The 19,458-nt window shown below is 40.3% G+C and overlaps 2 protein-coding genes across 2 annotated transcripts in view; one reads left to right on the top strand and one right to left on the bottom strand.

Annotated features, from left to right (window-relative positions):
- The first annotated feature begins 207 nt into the window (after positions 1 to 207).
- Positions 208 to 18,999, top strand: LOC139756051 (galactoside alpha-(1,2)-fucosyltransferase 1-like). Its single transcript, XM_071675037.1, has 5 exons — positions 208 to 1,407; positions 2,564 to 2,667; positions 7,535 to 8,019; positions 10,151 to 10,236; positions 18,483 to 18,999. Exons 1-5 carry the CDS (start codon positions 789 to 791, stop codon positions 18,683 to 18,685), a joined length of 1,497 nt encoding a protein of 498 aa, XP_071531138.1. The 5' UTR covers positions 208 to 788; the 3' UTR covers positions 18,686 to 18,999.
- The window catches only part of AspRS-m (aspartyl-tRNA synthetase, mitochondrial), a 66,160-nt gene continuing 55,531 nt past the window's right edge, over positions 8,830 to 19,458 (bottom strand). The window contains exon 13 of the mRNA XM_071675036.1: positions 8,830 to 8,982. Within this exon, the coding sequence (XP_071531137.1) occupies positions 8,942 to 8,982 (41 nt within the window). The 3' untranslated portion in view covers positions 8,830 to 8,941. The remainder of the gene's footprint in view (positions 8,983 to 19,458) is intronic.

Genomic DNA, 19,458 nt, shown 5'->3' with positions numbered 1-19,458 from the left:
TTGCACGCCCACTCGCAGTCTGCCCCACCCGTAGTGGTGTTGGCTGTCTAGATTACTAAGCCTGCTCTAGAACCAGAGCCATATCTTACTGGATCGTTAATAATTTATATACATTCACATGGTATCCTTTACATTTTGGGTAAAAACACTTGTACAAATAGTTTGATTTGTAGACGTTGGACGGGTGTGCGTTTGGCCGGTTCATCCCCTTGCACGAGCCTCTCTTCACAATTTGCGAGGGATAGCTTAGCTCAGTCTTCCCTACCGTGGCGGCGCCAGGACCGGTGCACGGCAACTTCTCAACCACAAGACAGGTAGAACTCTTTTTTCATCTGTACTGCAGCAGATCAATAGCATGAAGATATGAAAATATATATATCTTGAAAAGTGATTCTGTACAGCAACAACTTCAGGCTGGCTAACAAAAGCATGCGATGTATGCAGAAAGTTACGAGTGAGGGTAAAAAATGGCCACAGGAACAGCAGTTAAGCAGAATTTGATTCCCTTTGTTCAGAGTATTTGATGCATATAACCGGTTGGAGAAAGTAGAAATGAACGCATCTTAACTGCAGGGAATCAACAGGACCTATATTTATATCCTAAACACATTAAGTCGTATGCGCTTACCAAAGAATTGGCAGCAAAACATCATTTTAGTGAAATTACCAATATCAAATTGCCAAAACCGAAAAATTCAAGATTTATTATTATCAACATCACCCTGACCTCTCGACACTCAAGACACTCCCAAGGCTAGGCTATCATCGGCCCGGGCCCAGTTATCGTCATGAAGCTCCTGAAAATGGACAAATTATTTGTTCTTCTAATCATTGTGTCAGCCTTGATTATCACTGCGATCTACAAATATTCTCAGTTACGCCTCAGTTATTCGTTCCTGTTTAAACAGTTAGTCAACAGCCAAGTCACAGAATCCAGAAGTGAGTCAACGAACAACTCTGCGGCAGATGTTGCTTTGCAGTATAAGACGTTGTCCAACGCCGTCAACGACCTCATGGCTTTCATCGTAGAAAACTTTAAGAAAGGCCAAGATTCAAGTACAATAATACGCCGTACATTCTCCAATGTAGAGCCAAACCATAAGTCAGTTACCAAACAAGTCGAGGAACGTAAAGTAGACTCTAGTTTAGCCTTGCAGCACCATCCTAATTCTAAAGTCTCCAAGACAGGCGTGCAGCAGGGCCCACAACCTGGCAAACATCAACCAGGTTCTCACACAGCGATACCCCCAGGTAAAAAGCCGAACTCACAGCAAAACACAAAGGCTAACGCTGCACGGAAAAATAAAAACTTTAAACAAATGACAACTTTACCACCGAAGGATGTCATTCCTGACCCTTGTTTTCCTGCACCGGAAAACCTCACAGTTCACCCAATTTCCCAGCAAGGTAATATGATATATCGTTTATTGAGTTCATTCTGCTTCCCTTCCGTTTTCATACTTTAAATTCATCGTAGGTTCTACTTTCTCCATAATTTTTCATACGTGATACACATTTCAGTAAGCCACAGACTTAGGGTCGTAGATATATTTTTAAGTGTGTGATTTGCACTCGGAACAATCTTTGACTCCTTAGCAGCCACAAATACTCAACACCTACACAATGAAACAAATATCCTCCCAGTACAATCTCACCTCAACATGACAGGGATGTCGATAAATCCATCCCTATGTTACTGGTTGTCCTCGGTCGACCAGAATTAGCGATTAGGGTAGGAACGACGCTAATGTCAAAAGACCAACTTGAGTGGAACCATATCGGGAGAACTAGAGTACAAGAGTCGTGATCAGGAACAGAGCTGGGAGGTAACATCACGTGAGAAGGCTCGTGGAGGAAGCATATCATATTTTGGTCAGTGTGAAAAACTGCTCTCTCAAGTTCACGAAAGACCTCAACATCCTGGTCTCCTCACTTGAATATCCACGTATTATCATTCTATTTATCTTTCTGTATCTGACGCCAGAAGAGTCTCCGCTTACCTCTGTCCTAACATGCCTCCCTCGCGTACATTATTCCACACATTCTTCCAACATTGTGAATTATTATCATTATGGTATAAAGGAATACAACAGGCATGGTACCAGACCTAATGAGAACGAGTTACGAATACAGAATGAGTCATAATTCTGGCCAAACTAGAGGAAAGGTTCAGGGAAGATATGATAACTATGTTGAAAATGTTTCAAAGGTTTTGAAGACGTTGATACAGATTTTTATCATTCTAAAGGCGAGTTTTAGAACAATAAGGCACAGTTAAGAAAGAGAAGGGAACGGAAGGATTAGGGAATGAACTCCTTCGGCAACAGAGTTGCGGACTTGTGGAAAAGGTTAAGCTGAGAGGAGGTAAGCGTAAATAAGAGGGAAAAAAATGAAATCTCCTTCGCCGTAAGTGTAAATAATTGGTAAATATCTTCGAACACACACACACACACACACACACACACACACACACACACACACACACACACATGTAAGTGACATACATATGAACGCATCCACAAATAAATGAGCAACATGTGTATAATAAATGTTGTGTCCACAGAGTGCGGGGCGCCCTACGTGATAATGAACTCAGGGGGTCGGCTGGGCAATAAACTGTGCCAGTACGTGAGTTTGTTTCTCCTGCGTCACCTCTTCGGCGTCAGGGTAAGTCCTCACCCTCCATAAGCGACTGGTAACAGGAACAACGACACCCTAACACTGAATGTACGTACCATTAACCTGAGTTCTTACAACCAGAGGAGTAACCACTGTCGTCTGTAATTCCTCGGCTGTGATGGCCTGACCTCTGGCCTGGACCTTAAGTGTCAGTTCAGAGGCCAGACAATCATATCTAGACGTCGTTCCGTCGTACCCAAGGGTGGTGCCATCGTGCTCAAGGGTCGGTCGTATCGTCGCGTCCAAGGGTCGGTCGTATCGTCGTGCTCAAGGAGTCGTACTGTCATGCTCAGAGTCATACCGTCGTGCTCAAGGAGTCGTACCGTCATGCTCAGAGTCGTACTGTCGTGCTCAAGGAGTCGTACCGTCGTGCTCAAGAGGTAGTGAACCTTTACCTTGACCACTTTTAATCTCGAGTTCCAGTTCGAAGACATATTTGAAGTGGAGATATGCACGAAAAATGTACGTCTGAATTTATCTATAGTGCTCAGCAAAGGAAAAAAAAAATACATTCACTCAAAATTCCAGTCTGTATAATAATTCCTGTGGTTGTTATCATCATCGTTATCTATAATCCAGTATTGTTCTCGTGTCTCCGTCTGGTGAAGAAAAACAAAATTGCCCTCTTGGTTTCTTCCTATTCTTTCCGTGAATCATCATCACCTTTGACCCTAAGATACTGAAGATGCATCTGACTTGACACGTCAAGAGTGTGAAGATGCGCTTATCAAGGGCGAAGTGTGAGTATTTTAGATTTATCAAAGATGTAGTGATGGAGCGAGTCTCCCAGGTAAACATACGTTAGTGCGACCTGACCCATTAGGGAGAAGGGAAGATTAAGTTGATCGTTCCCGTACAAGATTACTAGATCAAAGGCCAGTGGTGTTGAGGGTGGAGAGACCCACACAACATTATTATACGACCGCCCGGTGGAGGTGCCCGTTATCCTGAGCGCTGCGGGGGATCTCATCAAGACAGAAGGGACTCCTGGGGCAGGAAGTGAGTGAGGAACGAGAAACAAGAGCATCACACAGATCGTATCCCTTGCCTCCTAAGCCTGTGTGCTGGAACACCGCTCCACCTAAACAAGATGCTCTTTTCTTGATGACAGAGACTCATGTCATAGACGAAAGTCCTCAACAGAGCCATGGAATATACACAGAGGGCAAAAGAGACATATTAGTAAGGCGAGAATTGGCAAATTTATCGACGAGTTCTGCAGAAAGTGAAATAAAGCTGCCTTAAAAACAATGGTTGTTTGAAAAGACACGAGAAGATAAAGGCTTCAAAACCATGCAGTGTAGGGAGAAAACAAACATTATAACGGCTACAACAACCACATATACATCTGAATGAACTAACACTGCTGCTACAAGAGCAAAGACATCCCTTATCTACAACTCCATGAACATTCACACATCGACATCTATATCACCAAGTTCGATATCTTCATTTAATAAATCTATATCAGATACAACTCCAACAACTTCATCCACGTCTACTTAGATAAGTACATCTTCAGCGCCTACGTCTACAACATCATTTTCATCTACATTAATAGTGCAACTCTTTCATTAACCACATCTACATCTTCAACAACTATACAAACGCCTACGATAACATTAATAAATCTCCACCGATATCCACAAAAACAATTTTTTTTCAACAATGGCCACCTACATCTACAGGTACAACTACAACTCTTACAACTACGTTTTTAAGTACAACTCCTTCATCGACAGTCCCATTGACATTTACAAGTATATCTACAACTACATCAACAAATTCAACCTCTTTAACATGATCCTCATCCACATCTTCAAGAGCAGATTTTACAACAGCAACAACATTTACATTAATAACACAATGTAAACAGCTATATAGAGATCTGCAACAACAATATCTACAACTTCAAACATCTACCATATCGAAATCTACAACTACAACAAAAACGCTACATGACACTACATAAATTCCTGCAACTTCAACAGCTACCAAATCAAAATATACGATTACAACTTCTACAGTCAACAACAATATCCACAACTCCCATCACCTAACAGTAACCACCGCATCTTCATTAACATCAGCCAGTTCCCTCATCATCTGAAACTACATCAACGCATTCAGTTTGTGTGGCGGTGGGGAGGGTCGTTACGTATTAAGAAAAATCTATGAAGGATAACAAGAAAGTAAAGTGGTTGGTGGAGGAGGGGTAAAGGTTATGGTAATGCCTGGGGTGGTGGTCGGTGTAAGTTCCTATGCAGGCGGGGTACGGAAATTCATTTATCATTATTTCCGTGTGAAATGATAGATCATCACTCAAAAATAAATGGGAGAAAATACGCCGCTTACGGGAAGCAGAGTTAACGATGTTCAGTACGTGGGGATTACAGAACGGAGTAGACTTTAAGATTATGGTGAAAATTTTAGAATTTCTTGCAGTCATCATAGCCCTCTGGCATCCGTATTTAAATCAATACGACACTGTCTCATGCAGTAGTACTTATTTTTGTAGTAACAAATGAGTATGTAACTGCTCGTAGTTTTATGTGACATAGCTCAAATATTATCAAGTAGATTTCTTTTACAAAAAAAAAAAATTAAAGTTACAAAGTAAAATTGAAAATAAACTTCGTACAAACGTGTGACCGAACAACGTTATCTAAGTGCTTATAAGACGTGACAGATGAGGTAGACAGTACGCCCTCACAACGGTGCCTCATAACGTTGCCTAATTACGTCCCTCCACGTCGTTACAACGTAATAACCAAACTACACAGCCTTGAAGCAACTGTGTATCAACGCCATACGTTAGCTGGGTTAACGACGATATTAATGTATTTTGCTGGAGACACATACATGCCACGAGCTCAGGAGTGTCTTCCTATGTGCGCTTCTGGCAGTATTGTGCTCGTGGGAAGAAAATATTTCGACCACAAACTGTGATAACCCCGAGTCTCCTGGGATATATATAATGTGAAGGGACATGTCCACCTAGCTGGCAGGTTGGTGTTACAGAGTTGACCACTTAAGACCATAGACGTGTGACTGTAATAAGCCACTATGAAATATCAATGAATTGTTATGATATATATTAATTTATATCAAAAGAATAATTACGATATTTCTCATTAATTAAAACTTACATGCATGTACCTTAACCACTGTACATACGTATATAAAGGCAGAAAGTGGTCGGTTTGCAGTTCAAGCAATTACACATATCTTTAACTACTGGCTATACAACAAAACTCCTAACATCTGGAAACTTGCCAACATGATACAAATCCTAAAACCCACCAAACCACCCAACTCATCCTTCCTCCTACCGTCCTGCATCACTTCTGTCCTCAGTATCCAAATTCTGAGGAGGAAAAAAAAAAAAAAATGATCCACCACAATATCAAACAAAACAGTCCATTCTCAGCCACACAGCATGGCTTCAGACCCAAACACTCTACACAATGACCTCACACAACATAGCCTAGATAGATTCAACCAACCACAACCTCCCTCCCGCGTACTACTGCAGGCAACTCACATCAACAAAGCATTTGACACTGCCCCCCAACACATCCTCATACACAAAATACTTGATACTTGCCTCCACAACTATAACAAAAAAAAAAAAAATTGACCAGTTTCATAGCCAGCCGCCATGCCAGTTACTCACACTGGCTTCACTTCATAACTCTACAATGGCGTTCCTCAAGGAGCAACTAGTTCCCCACTTCTCTTCCATCTCTTCCTGGACGACCTCCCGTTACCTCAGGTAAACCATGAACATGAAGTCCTTGTGTATGCAGACGACCTCACAATCACATCACAACACCTTACGTTACACAACTGGAACACTGGCTCACCAAGAACAGAATGTCTGAGTCCCTATGGAAGTCTTCAATCACTCTCTTAATTCCAGACAGACATGAGTCCAGTTCATACCCTCTAGTCACCTTGAATGCACACTCACTCCCTCTGGACAAAACGCAACCATTCTAGGCATCACATACGACGCACACATGACAGTCGATCCTAACATCAATATCATCAACACAAAAGCAACACAAAATGCCTTCACAACACTATTGTAACTAACACCAGATTTGGGCAAGAAAAAGAATCCTTCAATATCATCTATAAAAAGAAATGAATCCGCTCAACTTTAAACTATGTCTCGCCTTCTGGTCTTCCGCCCAAACAAAAGCAAACATAACCAAACTGCAAACCAAACAATATAGTGCACTCACAAACAAATACCGACTCCTTAGCAACCACAAACACAGCAACACCACAATGAAATAAAGTTTCCCGGTACGATCCTACCTCAACACGCTCGGCACTCAACTTTATGCAACAGAACTAGACCCCTTTTATCTAAACCACTCTCTAAGTCACAGATCCCTTCACTCCAAACGAATATATCAGCGACGAAATATATGCTTTGAAACAACCTGATAAGCATTAAACAACCGACCTCCCAACTCAGTCTTAAACTCCAACCTAAAACAACCGTCAGAAACCACACTCTCCAGAGAAACACGGGTCATACTCACCGGCTCACGCTCTAGACATTACTGATCACTACAAACACCATTTCAGCATATCCCAAGACCCTGTACACCCACAATACAACATCCATAAAGAAGACGCCGAGCACTTCCTGCTCACTTGCCCTACAATCTATACAAAGATGCATACACAACACTTTATGACCTATGATCCCAACCAATGGCCGCTTCTTGAGTGCTGCAGGAGCCTCATAAAGATAGAAGGGACGTGGGCACCATGTAAACTATATCTGTCCATAACTAGAGCACAAATGACATACGGCCAAGGGTTTCATCACCCGCAGGTTTCGATGCAGAAACAAATGAACGCGACTTTGAGCCGCATTTTGAGGACTATGATGCTACCAGTGCAGGACCCCAGCTGCTTCCCCAAGGGCCCCAAATGGATCCACTTCCGTAACCTTTACAAGATGTTGTACAAGGCCGCAAATGACGCCAGGGCTCGGGCACCCCAGAGTGTCGTCACGGAACCTCTGCTGAAAAGATCTTATTTCGTCTATAACAACCCCTGCCCCCGAGACCTCTTCATGGCCCACAGGGGCCTGATCCGTCGCCTGCTCACCTTCAAGGAGGAGCTGCTGCAGCGGGCCAGAGACAACATCAACCAAGCTCTCAGACGACTGAACAAGAAGTACAAGCGGGAGCAGGTGACGCTCATTACAGTCCACGTCCGGAGGGGAGACTACACCAATTACATCCACGTGAAATTCAACCTGACACAGCTGGATGAAGTGTACTTCAATCGAGCCTTCGATTTCTACAGAAAAAAGTAAGTGACTGGATAACTGTTTTGTTGAAGACAGTTATCTTTCCTCATAGTCCTGTAAAGTTATCATTCTATCTCTCGCTCACAGAGTCCTTGTTGTGGTTGGTGGTAAACCTTCCAACACGACGAACTGCCATTTCATTAGTGTGTTATGTAAGCTTAAGATGTATTTATGTAATTTACCAACGATCATATAGCTTCTGTGGCTCTCCAGACATGATCTAGGCTAGACATCCTCACACCACCTCCACAGTCAGTGGTACACCAGTACACCCACCACTAATACACCAATACACACTAGTGGTACACATGATAAACCGTACACTCATCAGTGGTACACCAGTACACTCACCAGTGGTACAACAGTACATTCACCAGGGGTACACCAATGCGCTCATCAGTGTTACACCAGTACGCTCATGAGTGTTACACCAATACACTCACCAGTGGTACACCAGTACACTCACCAGTGTTTTTATACATTCCCGTCAGGCTGAATGAAAAATAATGTTATAACCAGTACAGTCATGAGAGTCGTTAACAATGATATTAGAGATAATACGTATAATGTGATAGTGAGCTTTTGGACTGCCACAATAAATATCAATACACGTTTTCTTTATTTTCTCCGCTGTTTCTGGTTATGAATTATTTTTGCTCTGATGCGTCAAATGATGCAAAATGACTATTTTTTTTCTTTAAATCGGATGACGCACATAGCGTTACCGATAGGTGAGCGTTTCTGTATATTTTGGATAATCCCATATGCGTCATCATTACTTAAGAGTGTGAGATTTTTGAATGACGCTACATGTGTCAACGGAAAGCAGGAACATAAATTCTCCTCTTCTCACCTTTCTTCAAGCAATCCTTTCTGTTTACCATGGTGCTGTTTTCCTCTGTTCTGTAGGTTTATTTTCTGTCATTATCTTCGTGTAGACCAGTCCCAGTGAAGTAGACTTGTCTCTGAAAAGTACAATGTAGGTCTTCAATCTTCTATTTTCGCCAAAATGCACCACTGATGGCTGGAAAGAACATCGAGCTTCCAGACATTAGCATATTAAAACAAAATCCTTTCAAACATGACATTATGTATCTTACTGTATATCAAAGGTGATATTCGTGTATACTATGCATTCATTCCTAAAATCCATCCCAGAAAGGGAAAGAACCCAACATTTTCTTGAAAACTAAATGTGTGCTGGGAAAGCTGACTGGGGTACCACAAGGCTCAGTTTAAGGACCCATATTCTTTATTGTGTTTCGAGATGATCTGGAAACGGGACTCGCCAGTTGAATTTTAAAGTTTGCCAGCGTGACACGAAGGAATGAAACCTAGATAAAAGACAAAATAATACTACCTAAGGATTCAAAGTGATGTACACAAATTGATGGAGGTCAGAGACATAAATAAACTTCGAAGTTGACAAATGCAAACTGATGTATTTTGGTGAAACATATTGATCGTGAGTATAAAAATGCTCGGTAAGCCATTAAGAAAAAAAAATGGAGCTATAAGACTTGAGCAGACGCGAGTGTGCACAAGGTATATCCAGCTGTGTAACAGGGATCTGTGATACGGTCAAACAATAGAGGGTACAGTAACTACTGTAAACATACGTGGCTGTGCACTAATATAGATGTTAACCATATACATTTGTATTTCACTAAATAAGAATATCAAAGGTAATATCTAAGTAAGAATTTTTCTTCATGGATTGCTGTCAAAATGATATATATCTAGACGACTGGTGTCCTGTACGGTATTGTAAAACTAGGAACATTACTGCCAAGCATCTATGGACTGGCGAAAGGTCTGCCATATTAACATTTTTAAGCTGTTTTCAGTCCCTACGTAAACCAGAGCTTGCTTTGATTCCCTCTCTCAGATAAGAGCTACCCTGATATTTAAGCTTGAAGCAAACAAATATAAATTCAAGCAAAACTGCAAATGTAATGCTTTGGCAGAGTGAGATTCTCCTCTTGTTCTCAGTGTACAGGGGACGAGATGTCGAATGTATGTTGTATGGCTGGCAACAGCTGAGGTGTGAATGTAGCTCTAGTGTTTATTACGAGTATTATTATTATTAAACCTAGATAGATATAAACATTAATGATGTCTATCCTCTAACAGGGTGGCGAACCCAGTGTTTGTCGTAGTGAGCAATGACCACGCATGGTGCCGCAAGTTCCTGCACGGCCGGGATGTCATTGTGGCTGGTGAGTATGATAAGAACAATATATGGTAGCTCAAGGTTGGTACGTCTGGCCAGAACATAGCAACCATTGTTCGTGAACAAATATGAACAATAAAGCGTGCTGTGAACATGATTTGGCAGTGAATTGACGAGTACTTTCTTTTATGCTTCTAATAAAGATATTTTCTTCAAATGCTGTTCTATTGAGAGAGAATCATATTTCTGAAACGTTATCGCTGTTAACCTAAGAGAGGCAAACGTTTTTGAAGCCTGTTTAATTATTACCTTTATAAGAACTTTGCTCGCTCAATCTTCATGACGTCACAAATTTCGACAAGGAGGCTTCATTATGGTAGGTCGTTTAGGCTTCAGGCCTATGAGTGATAGGGTCATTATAGTTGTCAACGTCACCCATGTTTGCAACTTTATCATATAGACAGACCTATTAGGCAATCGATCATTGTCAAAGATGTTTAGACTTCACTATCTAATGCACAGTAAAGTATCACTGTTGAATTATGGAGCTTTAAGGTCAATTCGTACACATCGGTGACGTGTCAGTGGGGCGTCCGCTCAGGTCAACAGTAATAAAAGAGGTATCGTTACCTTGAATTTGGCTGAGGCAATCACACACGACCGGCGGCACAGTACCATATTTTATCGCTCAGTATCAGTGAAGTTGTATATCATCATCGTCAACGATATGTTTTGGTACTTCAAAAACAGTGGACGAGCTTTGGTGTGTGGCTTACCTATAGCTTGTGTGGGTTTGTGAACAAAAATGAATGCCGAACGACTAACTGAATAGTTTCGAAATCATTGTTCTTTTTGAAAACATTTTTCAGACATTCTAAAACTTTGAAAAAAAATTAGTTCCATCATAAATTAATTCCGTATGATAAAAACTCACCTTCACTATCTCTTTTCTTCCAGCCTCATGTAGTACCCACTTCCTTTTCATCCTCTGATGCTCTTCCTCTTCGTCCAAAAGTATGGCAGCCATTGCCAATTCCATATCTGTAAGCTTTGCCATCTCGAAAAATCACTGACTTCAAACCGTACGGTTATGTGTGAATAGGCGTCACTGATTTCACTGACACTGAACTGACACGTCACTGATATGTGTGAATTGACCTCTATGTGCACACTATTGTCTTTCAATTTTACACATTTGTTTACATTATTGCCCACTTTGAGCATATGCAAACCATCGTCACAAGCAAGCCAATCGCTGAGTTGCTCACCTAGTTCATTCTCAGCTTTGTCAACCAGCCTACTGATGATATTAACACGATTTCCGATCCAAGAAACTGTACCATTTTAAAAACTTTCAATCATGTTTCAAAATGCTCTGAAAATTCATCAGGTATCGATTTTGAGTCATTATATAAGTTGCAAGCTTCAAATGGTACACTACATGCAGGAGGACCAGTGCAGACAATCTGCAGGATCTTAATTGTGAATACATTGCAATTACTGATTTTGGTTAAGGGCTTTTCCAAGAGGTTGGGTTAATCACTCCCATGAGTTACAGAGGAAGCTATAAACTTACTAAGAACTAATAACTAATATACTTACAATTATTTTAACCTTTTTAATCCCTGAAAAGGAAAAATAGATGTATATCATGTATATATAACTGGTTCAGTCATTTACGTTGGTGATTAATAAAACAACCTTGTCAGCTTCACCCCCACCCAAAACAATGGCATGGGTATTTAATGACTCAGCTTTCTCTACCTGTAAAAAAAAAAGATAAATATGTTGCATCGAATAAAATGTCTCCCAATTATTACTGGCTGCTCTATGTTCTCAAAATATCCAGTTTCATTGAAAACTAGTAGCTGCTTTCATAATAACCTTACTAATGTGCAACAGCTCTGTTCAATTTCCTGAACAATATTTATGATCTGAATCAAGCATCCAAATAACTTAAAAACTGCTTCGTTTGCTAAGATACAATGTGTTCTCTTGTTTTTGAGCATGTTCTGGACGCACACCTGGTTTTGTAGGGGGCATATTTACTGCTGGTGATGATGGTGAAGTGGCCCTGACACTGGAAGGGAATTGACTATTAGTATTAGAGGTGAAGTGGAGGTGATTTTAGAGGTGAGGTCAGTGTGAGTCATACAGGATCTGTGTGCCCCTTCCCAACCCCCCATACATAATGAAAAATAAAATACAATATCATATTCTTTATCCATATAAATGCAAACAAAAGATGAAGCAAGCCAACATTAAAAGAATGGCCTGACTGGCTCCCCCAATCTGAAGAGACCCTACTTAACAATAGTGAGGATGAGGATATTTTACAGCAACACAGGAACTTACTAATGTCCTCCAGACACTACAAAAAAACAGCGAAAAATCTAGACAACAATTTTTCAGACCTGCAACAAAAGTCTGATGAAAAATACAAAACTAAATATTTCCTTCTTTCACATATGTTTGCCATTTCCCGTATTAGCGAGGTAGTGCCACAAGAAGGAGAAGGAAAAGCCTAGTTCACTCACATTCAGCTCTACAACTAAAAGTACACCAGTTACAAGGTGCAGACTGGTTGAGCCTGAAAGTGTTCTTCTCCTCAATTGATTTCCTGTGTTTACTTCAGCAACAACACTTTCCATACATACTCAAACGCTTCTCATTAACCTTCGAATCCTAATTCCCTTACCTCAAAGCCACCACATGAAGGATATTCACATCTTCATCCACAGCTGTTTCAACTCCAAACAGCTAAATGATTCGTTTCATACATTACTCAAAGTATTCACATGCTTACCGTAGGGTAATCACAACTAAAAATGCTCCAGAAAATAACTCCTCAAAGTAAACTCCCATCCAAAAGAACAACTTTTGTCCACTGAGAGCTTAACAAATTTCTGAGCCCTTTGGGAAGACCGTCTCTCAATGGATAACGATGCTGTATTTCCTAAAATATCATGGGCCAATGATATCTGTGACTGAGATAGGGGCCTTTGCCCACATGTTTCTACCAGCAACTTGGCTCTGTGAGAAACAATGTTTCTATGAAAAAGATATACTCATAACATGGCATCATGTTTTGGGAACAACTTGTCTATGGGAACAAAATTAACGAACATGGAGGCTTGATTAGTTAAGTTTTGTCATCAAGTTGGCACTCCTCGAAGGTTCAAAACAATGTTATCACCAAGAACAACTCAGTTCTAGTCCCTACCTTTAGTGTGTTACCCCCTACATGGACTCCATGCTTTTAAATCATGAAAGAGAACCAGAGGAAAAGAAAAAGAACAAACCAACTGTTTGAAGGAGAAACACCACCAGTAATTAGGAAGGGGTAGGGGAGGCTCATCAGTAAATACAGCAATAAAACTCGCTCCACACACAATAATAATACATAAAAACATATATAAATCTGACCAAAAAATACAGTACACTACACAATTAGAAAAATTTATGATACATACGTAGAATGATGAAAAACAAAAGCACAGATGTGCACCACACTGATCAAGAAATTCTTAACTGTCGAGTAGATCTGTCCCCTAGAGTGAATGGTTGATGTTATCAACATGGCAAACTCTGGATAAAAGCAGGCCCATAGCGAGCAACCTTCTGCTACCATGCTTTAGTGGTTAGTGGAACGATTGCATTAACTAAATAGTTAAATAGCGTATATGAACAAGGTTTTAACCCCTCATTGATTACACAAAAAAACAGCATAGAGAAAAATTGCAGAATTCAGTAATGTCTCTATCATCTTATTTGTCAGCCATGAGTAGCAGTAATTGGTAATAGGTAGGAATTTTAGGCTGGAGCATTTGGTACAAGTAGTAGGTAAAAACATTAGGCAGGAGGATTTGGTAAAAGTAATAGATTGGAGCTTCAGGTAGGAGCATCTGCTAGTGGTCTGTTAAGGGTGAGTCAGTAAATACTGAGGACTGGTAATGGAGTTCAACAGTTATGGGGACTTTTTTTCCCCCCATGGCCTCCCCTTGAGGAAGGGAACCAGCAACAGAGATAGAAATGGAAAGAGTTACTTCCTCACAAAGGTATTTCTTTGATGAATCTTTAGGTTCTGAACAACCTCTGACCCATAGGCTGGATTAAATGGGGTTATACTATGGGGAAGGAAAACTGTGAAATACCTCTCCATCATCTAGATAGTCAAGTTCTGTACAACATTGTTAGTTAGCAAGAATGAGCACTACTTTTGCTGTCCTCAGGTAAACCTTTCAGAGATCAATATGAACACTAGTTATATAAAATACACATTGCTTTGCTGAACTTAGATAAGCCTTCTGCTTCAATTTTTCAATTTTACAAATAACATCCGGAAAACAAATCTGTTTCCCCAGTCATTTTCAGGGCTCTTCCACTTTATGACGTATGACGGTCACCTTTCTTGATCGTCTGGCCAAAGGCCATGTATGAATTTTTGCAAACCACCATCTGTTCATTAAAGGTTCACATTTCAGTCTTCTCAGGAGTTAATGAGTCAACCTGAACCAAACTTGGTAGGGACTGTTCTCAGATAGTCTATTTCCAAAACTATGTCCAGTGACCCTGACCACAACCCAAGATGCCTGCTGTTACTAAAAGTAGCCATCATCTGTCCATCAACTTTTCATAGATCAATCTCCTTTACTATAACTATGCCGCTGTGAACAAAACTTGGCAAAGGTGATTCTTGGCCCTTTTTTCAAAGTCTTGTCTGGTAACTCTGACACCCTTTGAAGATGGCAGCTGTTTCCAAAATTATTAATTTTTTCTGCTTATATTTTTTCACAATTCTGTCTCCTCCTTTGAAATTGCAGGGTCAATTTGAACTAATCTTGGCAGAGATGGTCCTTCGCTTCTTGCCCAGTATTACCAAAATTTTAAGACTGAATTATTCAAGAATTCGTAAGCCTTTAGATTACTCTGATTATCCAAAAGTACACTTAAACCAAATTGCATTTCCCACATTAACACAGTCAGCATTTTCTTTTATTCCTAACATCCTGGATTTGGTTTTTCCTTTCCACAGGGGAGGGTGGTTAGAGGCAGGCATATTCAAAGAAGCACCACCCTGCCTAGTGCTTAGGTTACCTTTCATGATGCCGGCAAATTCATCCACATACTTGCTAGCACTTCCACTAATTTCAGGCAGATTTTCACCTGCAACATACAACTTGATGTCATGTCTTTTCTTTGTTTCAGTCAGACAGTAGCAAAGTCATTCTTCACATCAATTTTCATAGCTTCATAAATTTTTTTAACCTTTGCCATCACTTGGTGCCTGGTCAGAAGGATTCCATAAACCCTTTTATTGTGAGCTCTGACTTTTGTCTATATACCATACACTGTGGATACTGATTATTGTTCATCAACATTCTTTAAACTCGATGCCTTTAAGATCTTTTAATGTATGGCTGGCACAGTGCCAAAGTTGCCAGGGCCCTAAGCTCCATCCATATGAAGGACTGAAGGGTTGAGGGGTTAGTATGACATTGCACTGCCAAGAGGAGTAATTTTCAGTCAAGCTCACATGGACATTCTTTATTCAACATTTCATTCCTTTCATTTTTCCATACTTGCTCATTATTTCCCATGTAGTTAGGAAGCACCAGGAACAGAGAAAAATGTCCTCATTTTCTCATACCCACTTGCAAATTGTCATGAATAATGCACTGAAACCAGAGTCCCCATGCACAGTCAAGCACCACTGACCTTTCCATGATTTCCCTTGAGCACTTCACATGCCCAATGGCAGTATGTTACTCCAATTTGTTCAAGTCCATGCACACCTTATATCTGTTTGCATATTCAGGCCCTAATCACTCAAAGCTTCTTTCATCTATCCTTCCATCTCATTATCTGTCTCTTCCTTCTTGTTCTTTCTAATTCTACATATGTACCCTCTTTGCTAGCTTCTCCTCACTCATCCTATCCATATGTTCAAATATCCCCAGAGCCTAGGTCTTTGGGGTCCTGGAAGAAGAGAGATGAAATCTAAAAAAATCAAAATATCTAAGTAAATGAGAGGAAATATAAGTAAAACATACATATTATAGACTATTTTTTTCTGTCATTTCTCCTTTCACATGGGCCCCCAAGCCCCTTTCCTGGTCAGCCCAACAGGACCATATGCCAAGCCTTCCCTTGGGTTGGCATCAGCTCTTGCTGGGCTTGTTTACATGGTGATATTAGTCTTAATGATCATACCAACCAACTAACTTACCCTGCAGTGGTGGTAAATCGAATGCCTCTATAGTTCTAATTCTCTCTTTTCTTTTTTTTTTTTTTTGTATTTAACGAGAAGTACTCTATTCAGTGCTACAGCAGACTTCAAAATACTTTTTCTATTTTTCATTTATTGTTAATCCCCACCACACTGAGGGAATGAGACTATTTTCCCATCAGCAGGTAAAAGATAAATTTTGCATCTGCTGAAATCATACAGAATTTACTTTGTAAACTCCAAGCATATCCAACTTCAAAGAGTTTCTATTGATCACACCAACAGTATCCACCTGCCCCCCCAAAAATGCCTCCACATACTTTCAAAAGCATTACATGAACTTAGGCTTATTGTGGGTACAAGCACATGGTGCTTCAGGAACCAAGCAAACTCAGTCCCCAGATACCAAGGCCAGAGGAGAGATAAAAGACTTCTAAAATGTAAGTGTGACATCACTTTTGGAAATGTATGGGGAGTTGGACAAGGTATTTTGCAGACACTATATTCAAGTCAGATTTATGCATAAGACTCTTTCGGCCTCTGTTGTGCCTAATATATGTTTCAATTATGCTAGTCCCAGTTTCCTGTATGAACCTATTTAAAGGTACTCCCTCTTATGCAGCTTATCCACACTGTATTTACATTTTCTGCAGTACTGTTAACACTTGCATTTTTCATGTGAATGTTGGTGTACAAACAGATGATAAAGACATGGCAGCAAATTTTCCATATATTTTAGTTTGAAAATTGTATGGATGTTAAAAAATGATCATAGCCATTATTCATTTAAAGGAAAATGAAACAAGGTACAGGTTGTACCTCTTTAATCTGGCATCCTGGCCATTGCTGGACCAAAGAAAATGCTGGAAAACAGAAATTGACTCCAAGGGGAACCCCCTATGTAAACACATGCCCAACAACTAGTCTTGCCAGCTCATTCCAGATACATATTGCTGTATTATCAAAGGTAGAACAAAGCGTAAAACAGGAAACAATACAACTATTAAAGCTTCCAAACAAGGTTTTTATTGTTACATCAGATGGAGACTCTTCAATATCTTAGGCAAGGATTTTTCGTGGCATACAGTGTCAATACAGGGCAGCGTTGTGCACTTGTTGTGGGCCTTAGTTTTCCACTGCCACTAACTATGCAAATTCATCCACAAACTTTGTTGCAGCTTCCATGTCAGCACTATGCTTTTCACCACACACACTATGTACTGATATTCCATGTCTCCACTTGAACTTGTGTAATCATCCTTGCAAATATTCACAGTTACAGTCTAGCTTTAGTTCTTTATGAAAAACTTTGGCCTGCACAATAAGCATCTTCCCAAAAATGCTTACACCTTCATTACATTGGAACGTAAACTGTTTCAAAGTTTTCCAAAACTTTAAACTTTTCTGGCTTTCATTTTCAGGTAAAAATGAATATATGAAACTAACAGGACTGTTAATTAGCTTGGCTGCAGTGCAAACAGATTTTGGCACTTCAGCGCTGCTAACAGTGCCGCCCTTCTGGCATATCCACAAACTAATGGGGGTAGATTCAAACATACCAGACCGCATAGCACCAGATTAGAGAGGTACAACCTCTGTATTGATTTCCAAGTGAACAGGGTAATCCCACGAAGTCACAATGCTACTCTTTTTAACTCTGTACTTGCTCAAATTCTTTGCCATATTGTTCCTCAAATGAATATTTTGGATGTTTTTCATAAATTGGTAATTTCTTTCTAGGTGGTTTTCATTAAAACAGTATTTTCCTGAACCTACTGTATAAGTCAAATTCATTCAGTACCTTTACTTCAAAAAAGTCTTTTTAGTAATTCAGCTTTGATGCTAAATCTATCTACATCCATGCAGAGATGTGAAGAAATACTTTCAAACGGTCAAAGTAATGGAAGAATGGAATAAGCATAGTGATGAAACTGAGTGCTGACAGCATGCAGGAACTTAAAATGTAAACAGAGCTCAAGATATGGGGGCCCACAAGTGTGAAACTCCCCCATTATATGGTACAAATATGTAATCAATAATACTCCTTTACATCTTTTTTCTAGGTAGCCTGAGAGATCCAGCAATGGATATGGCAATCTTGTCACTTGGTGATCACACAGTCTCCACATATGGCACCTTCAGCTTCATGGGCTCTGTTCTAGAGCCTGGCAACTTTACCCACCCTTTAAGTGACAACAAGAAGTATAACCTCTACGAATGTGTGGACTCCCCTGCTTTTCACTATATCCTTAGGGATCCTAACTAAAATTAGCAACACTGTAAGCAAGCTGAACGATGTAAGATTGACATTAAAGCACATCTGTATACTTGAGTATAACAGACAATAACTTTTTAGATTTCTGAACAGCCACAGTAAAACAAGTATTCAGTATGCTAATGAGTCTATTATTTATGAAAAATACAGTACAAGGTTGAATCTTCATATGAACAAAATGTAAAAGTATTTGCAATAAAGTTCCATGTCCGACAAAAAACTGAATAGGGACAATAAATCTGTAAGGATTACATAGGAAGGGTAATCTGACCACAGCAATTTTCATAATGAAATGATGGTTAATACTTGCAAATTCTTTTTAACCCCACCCCACTGGAAACAGCATTGCTACCCCCTGCTTCAGTGAGGTAGCACCAGGAAAACAGACATAAAAGGCCACATTCATTCACACTCAGTCTCTAGCTGTCACGTGTAATGCACCGAAACCAAAGCTCCCTGTCCACATCCAGGCCCCACAGACCTTTCCATAGTTTACCCCAGACAATTCACACAGGGCATGTTGACCATGGTATACCACATCGTTCCAGTTCACTCTGTTCCTTGCACGCCTCTCACCCTCGAGTATGTTCAGGCCCCTATCACCCAAAATCCTTTCCACTCCATCCTTACAACTTCAGTTTGGTCCCCTGCTTCTCCTTCTTCCCTCCACCTCTGACAAATATATCCTCTTTGTCAATCCTTCCTCACTCATTCTCTCCATATGTCCAAACCATTTCTACACACCCTCTTCTGCTCTCTCAACC

Source organism: Panulirus ornatus, chromosome 20 (assembly GCF_036320965.1).
Source record: "Panulirus ornatus isolate Po-2019 chromosome 20, ASM3632096v1, whole genome shotgun sequence".
NCBI classification, from domain to species: Eukaryota; Metazoa; Arthropoda; class Malacostraca; order Decapoda; family Palinuridae; genus Panulirus; species Panulirus ornatus.
The sequence above is the reverse complement of the archived record's forward strand: the minus strand, read 5'-3'. Positions and strand labels throughout refer to the sequence as shown.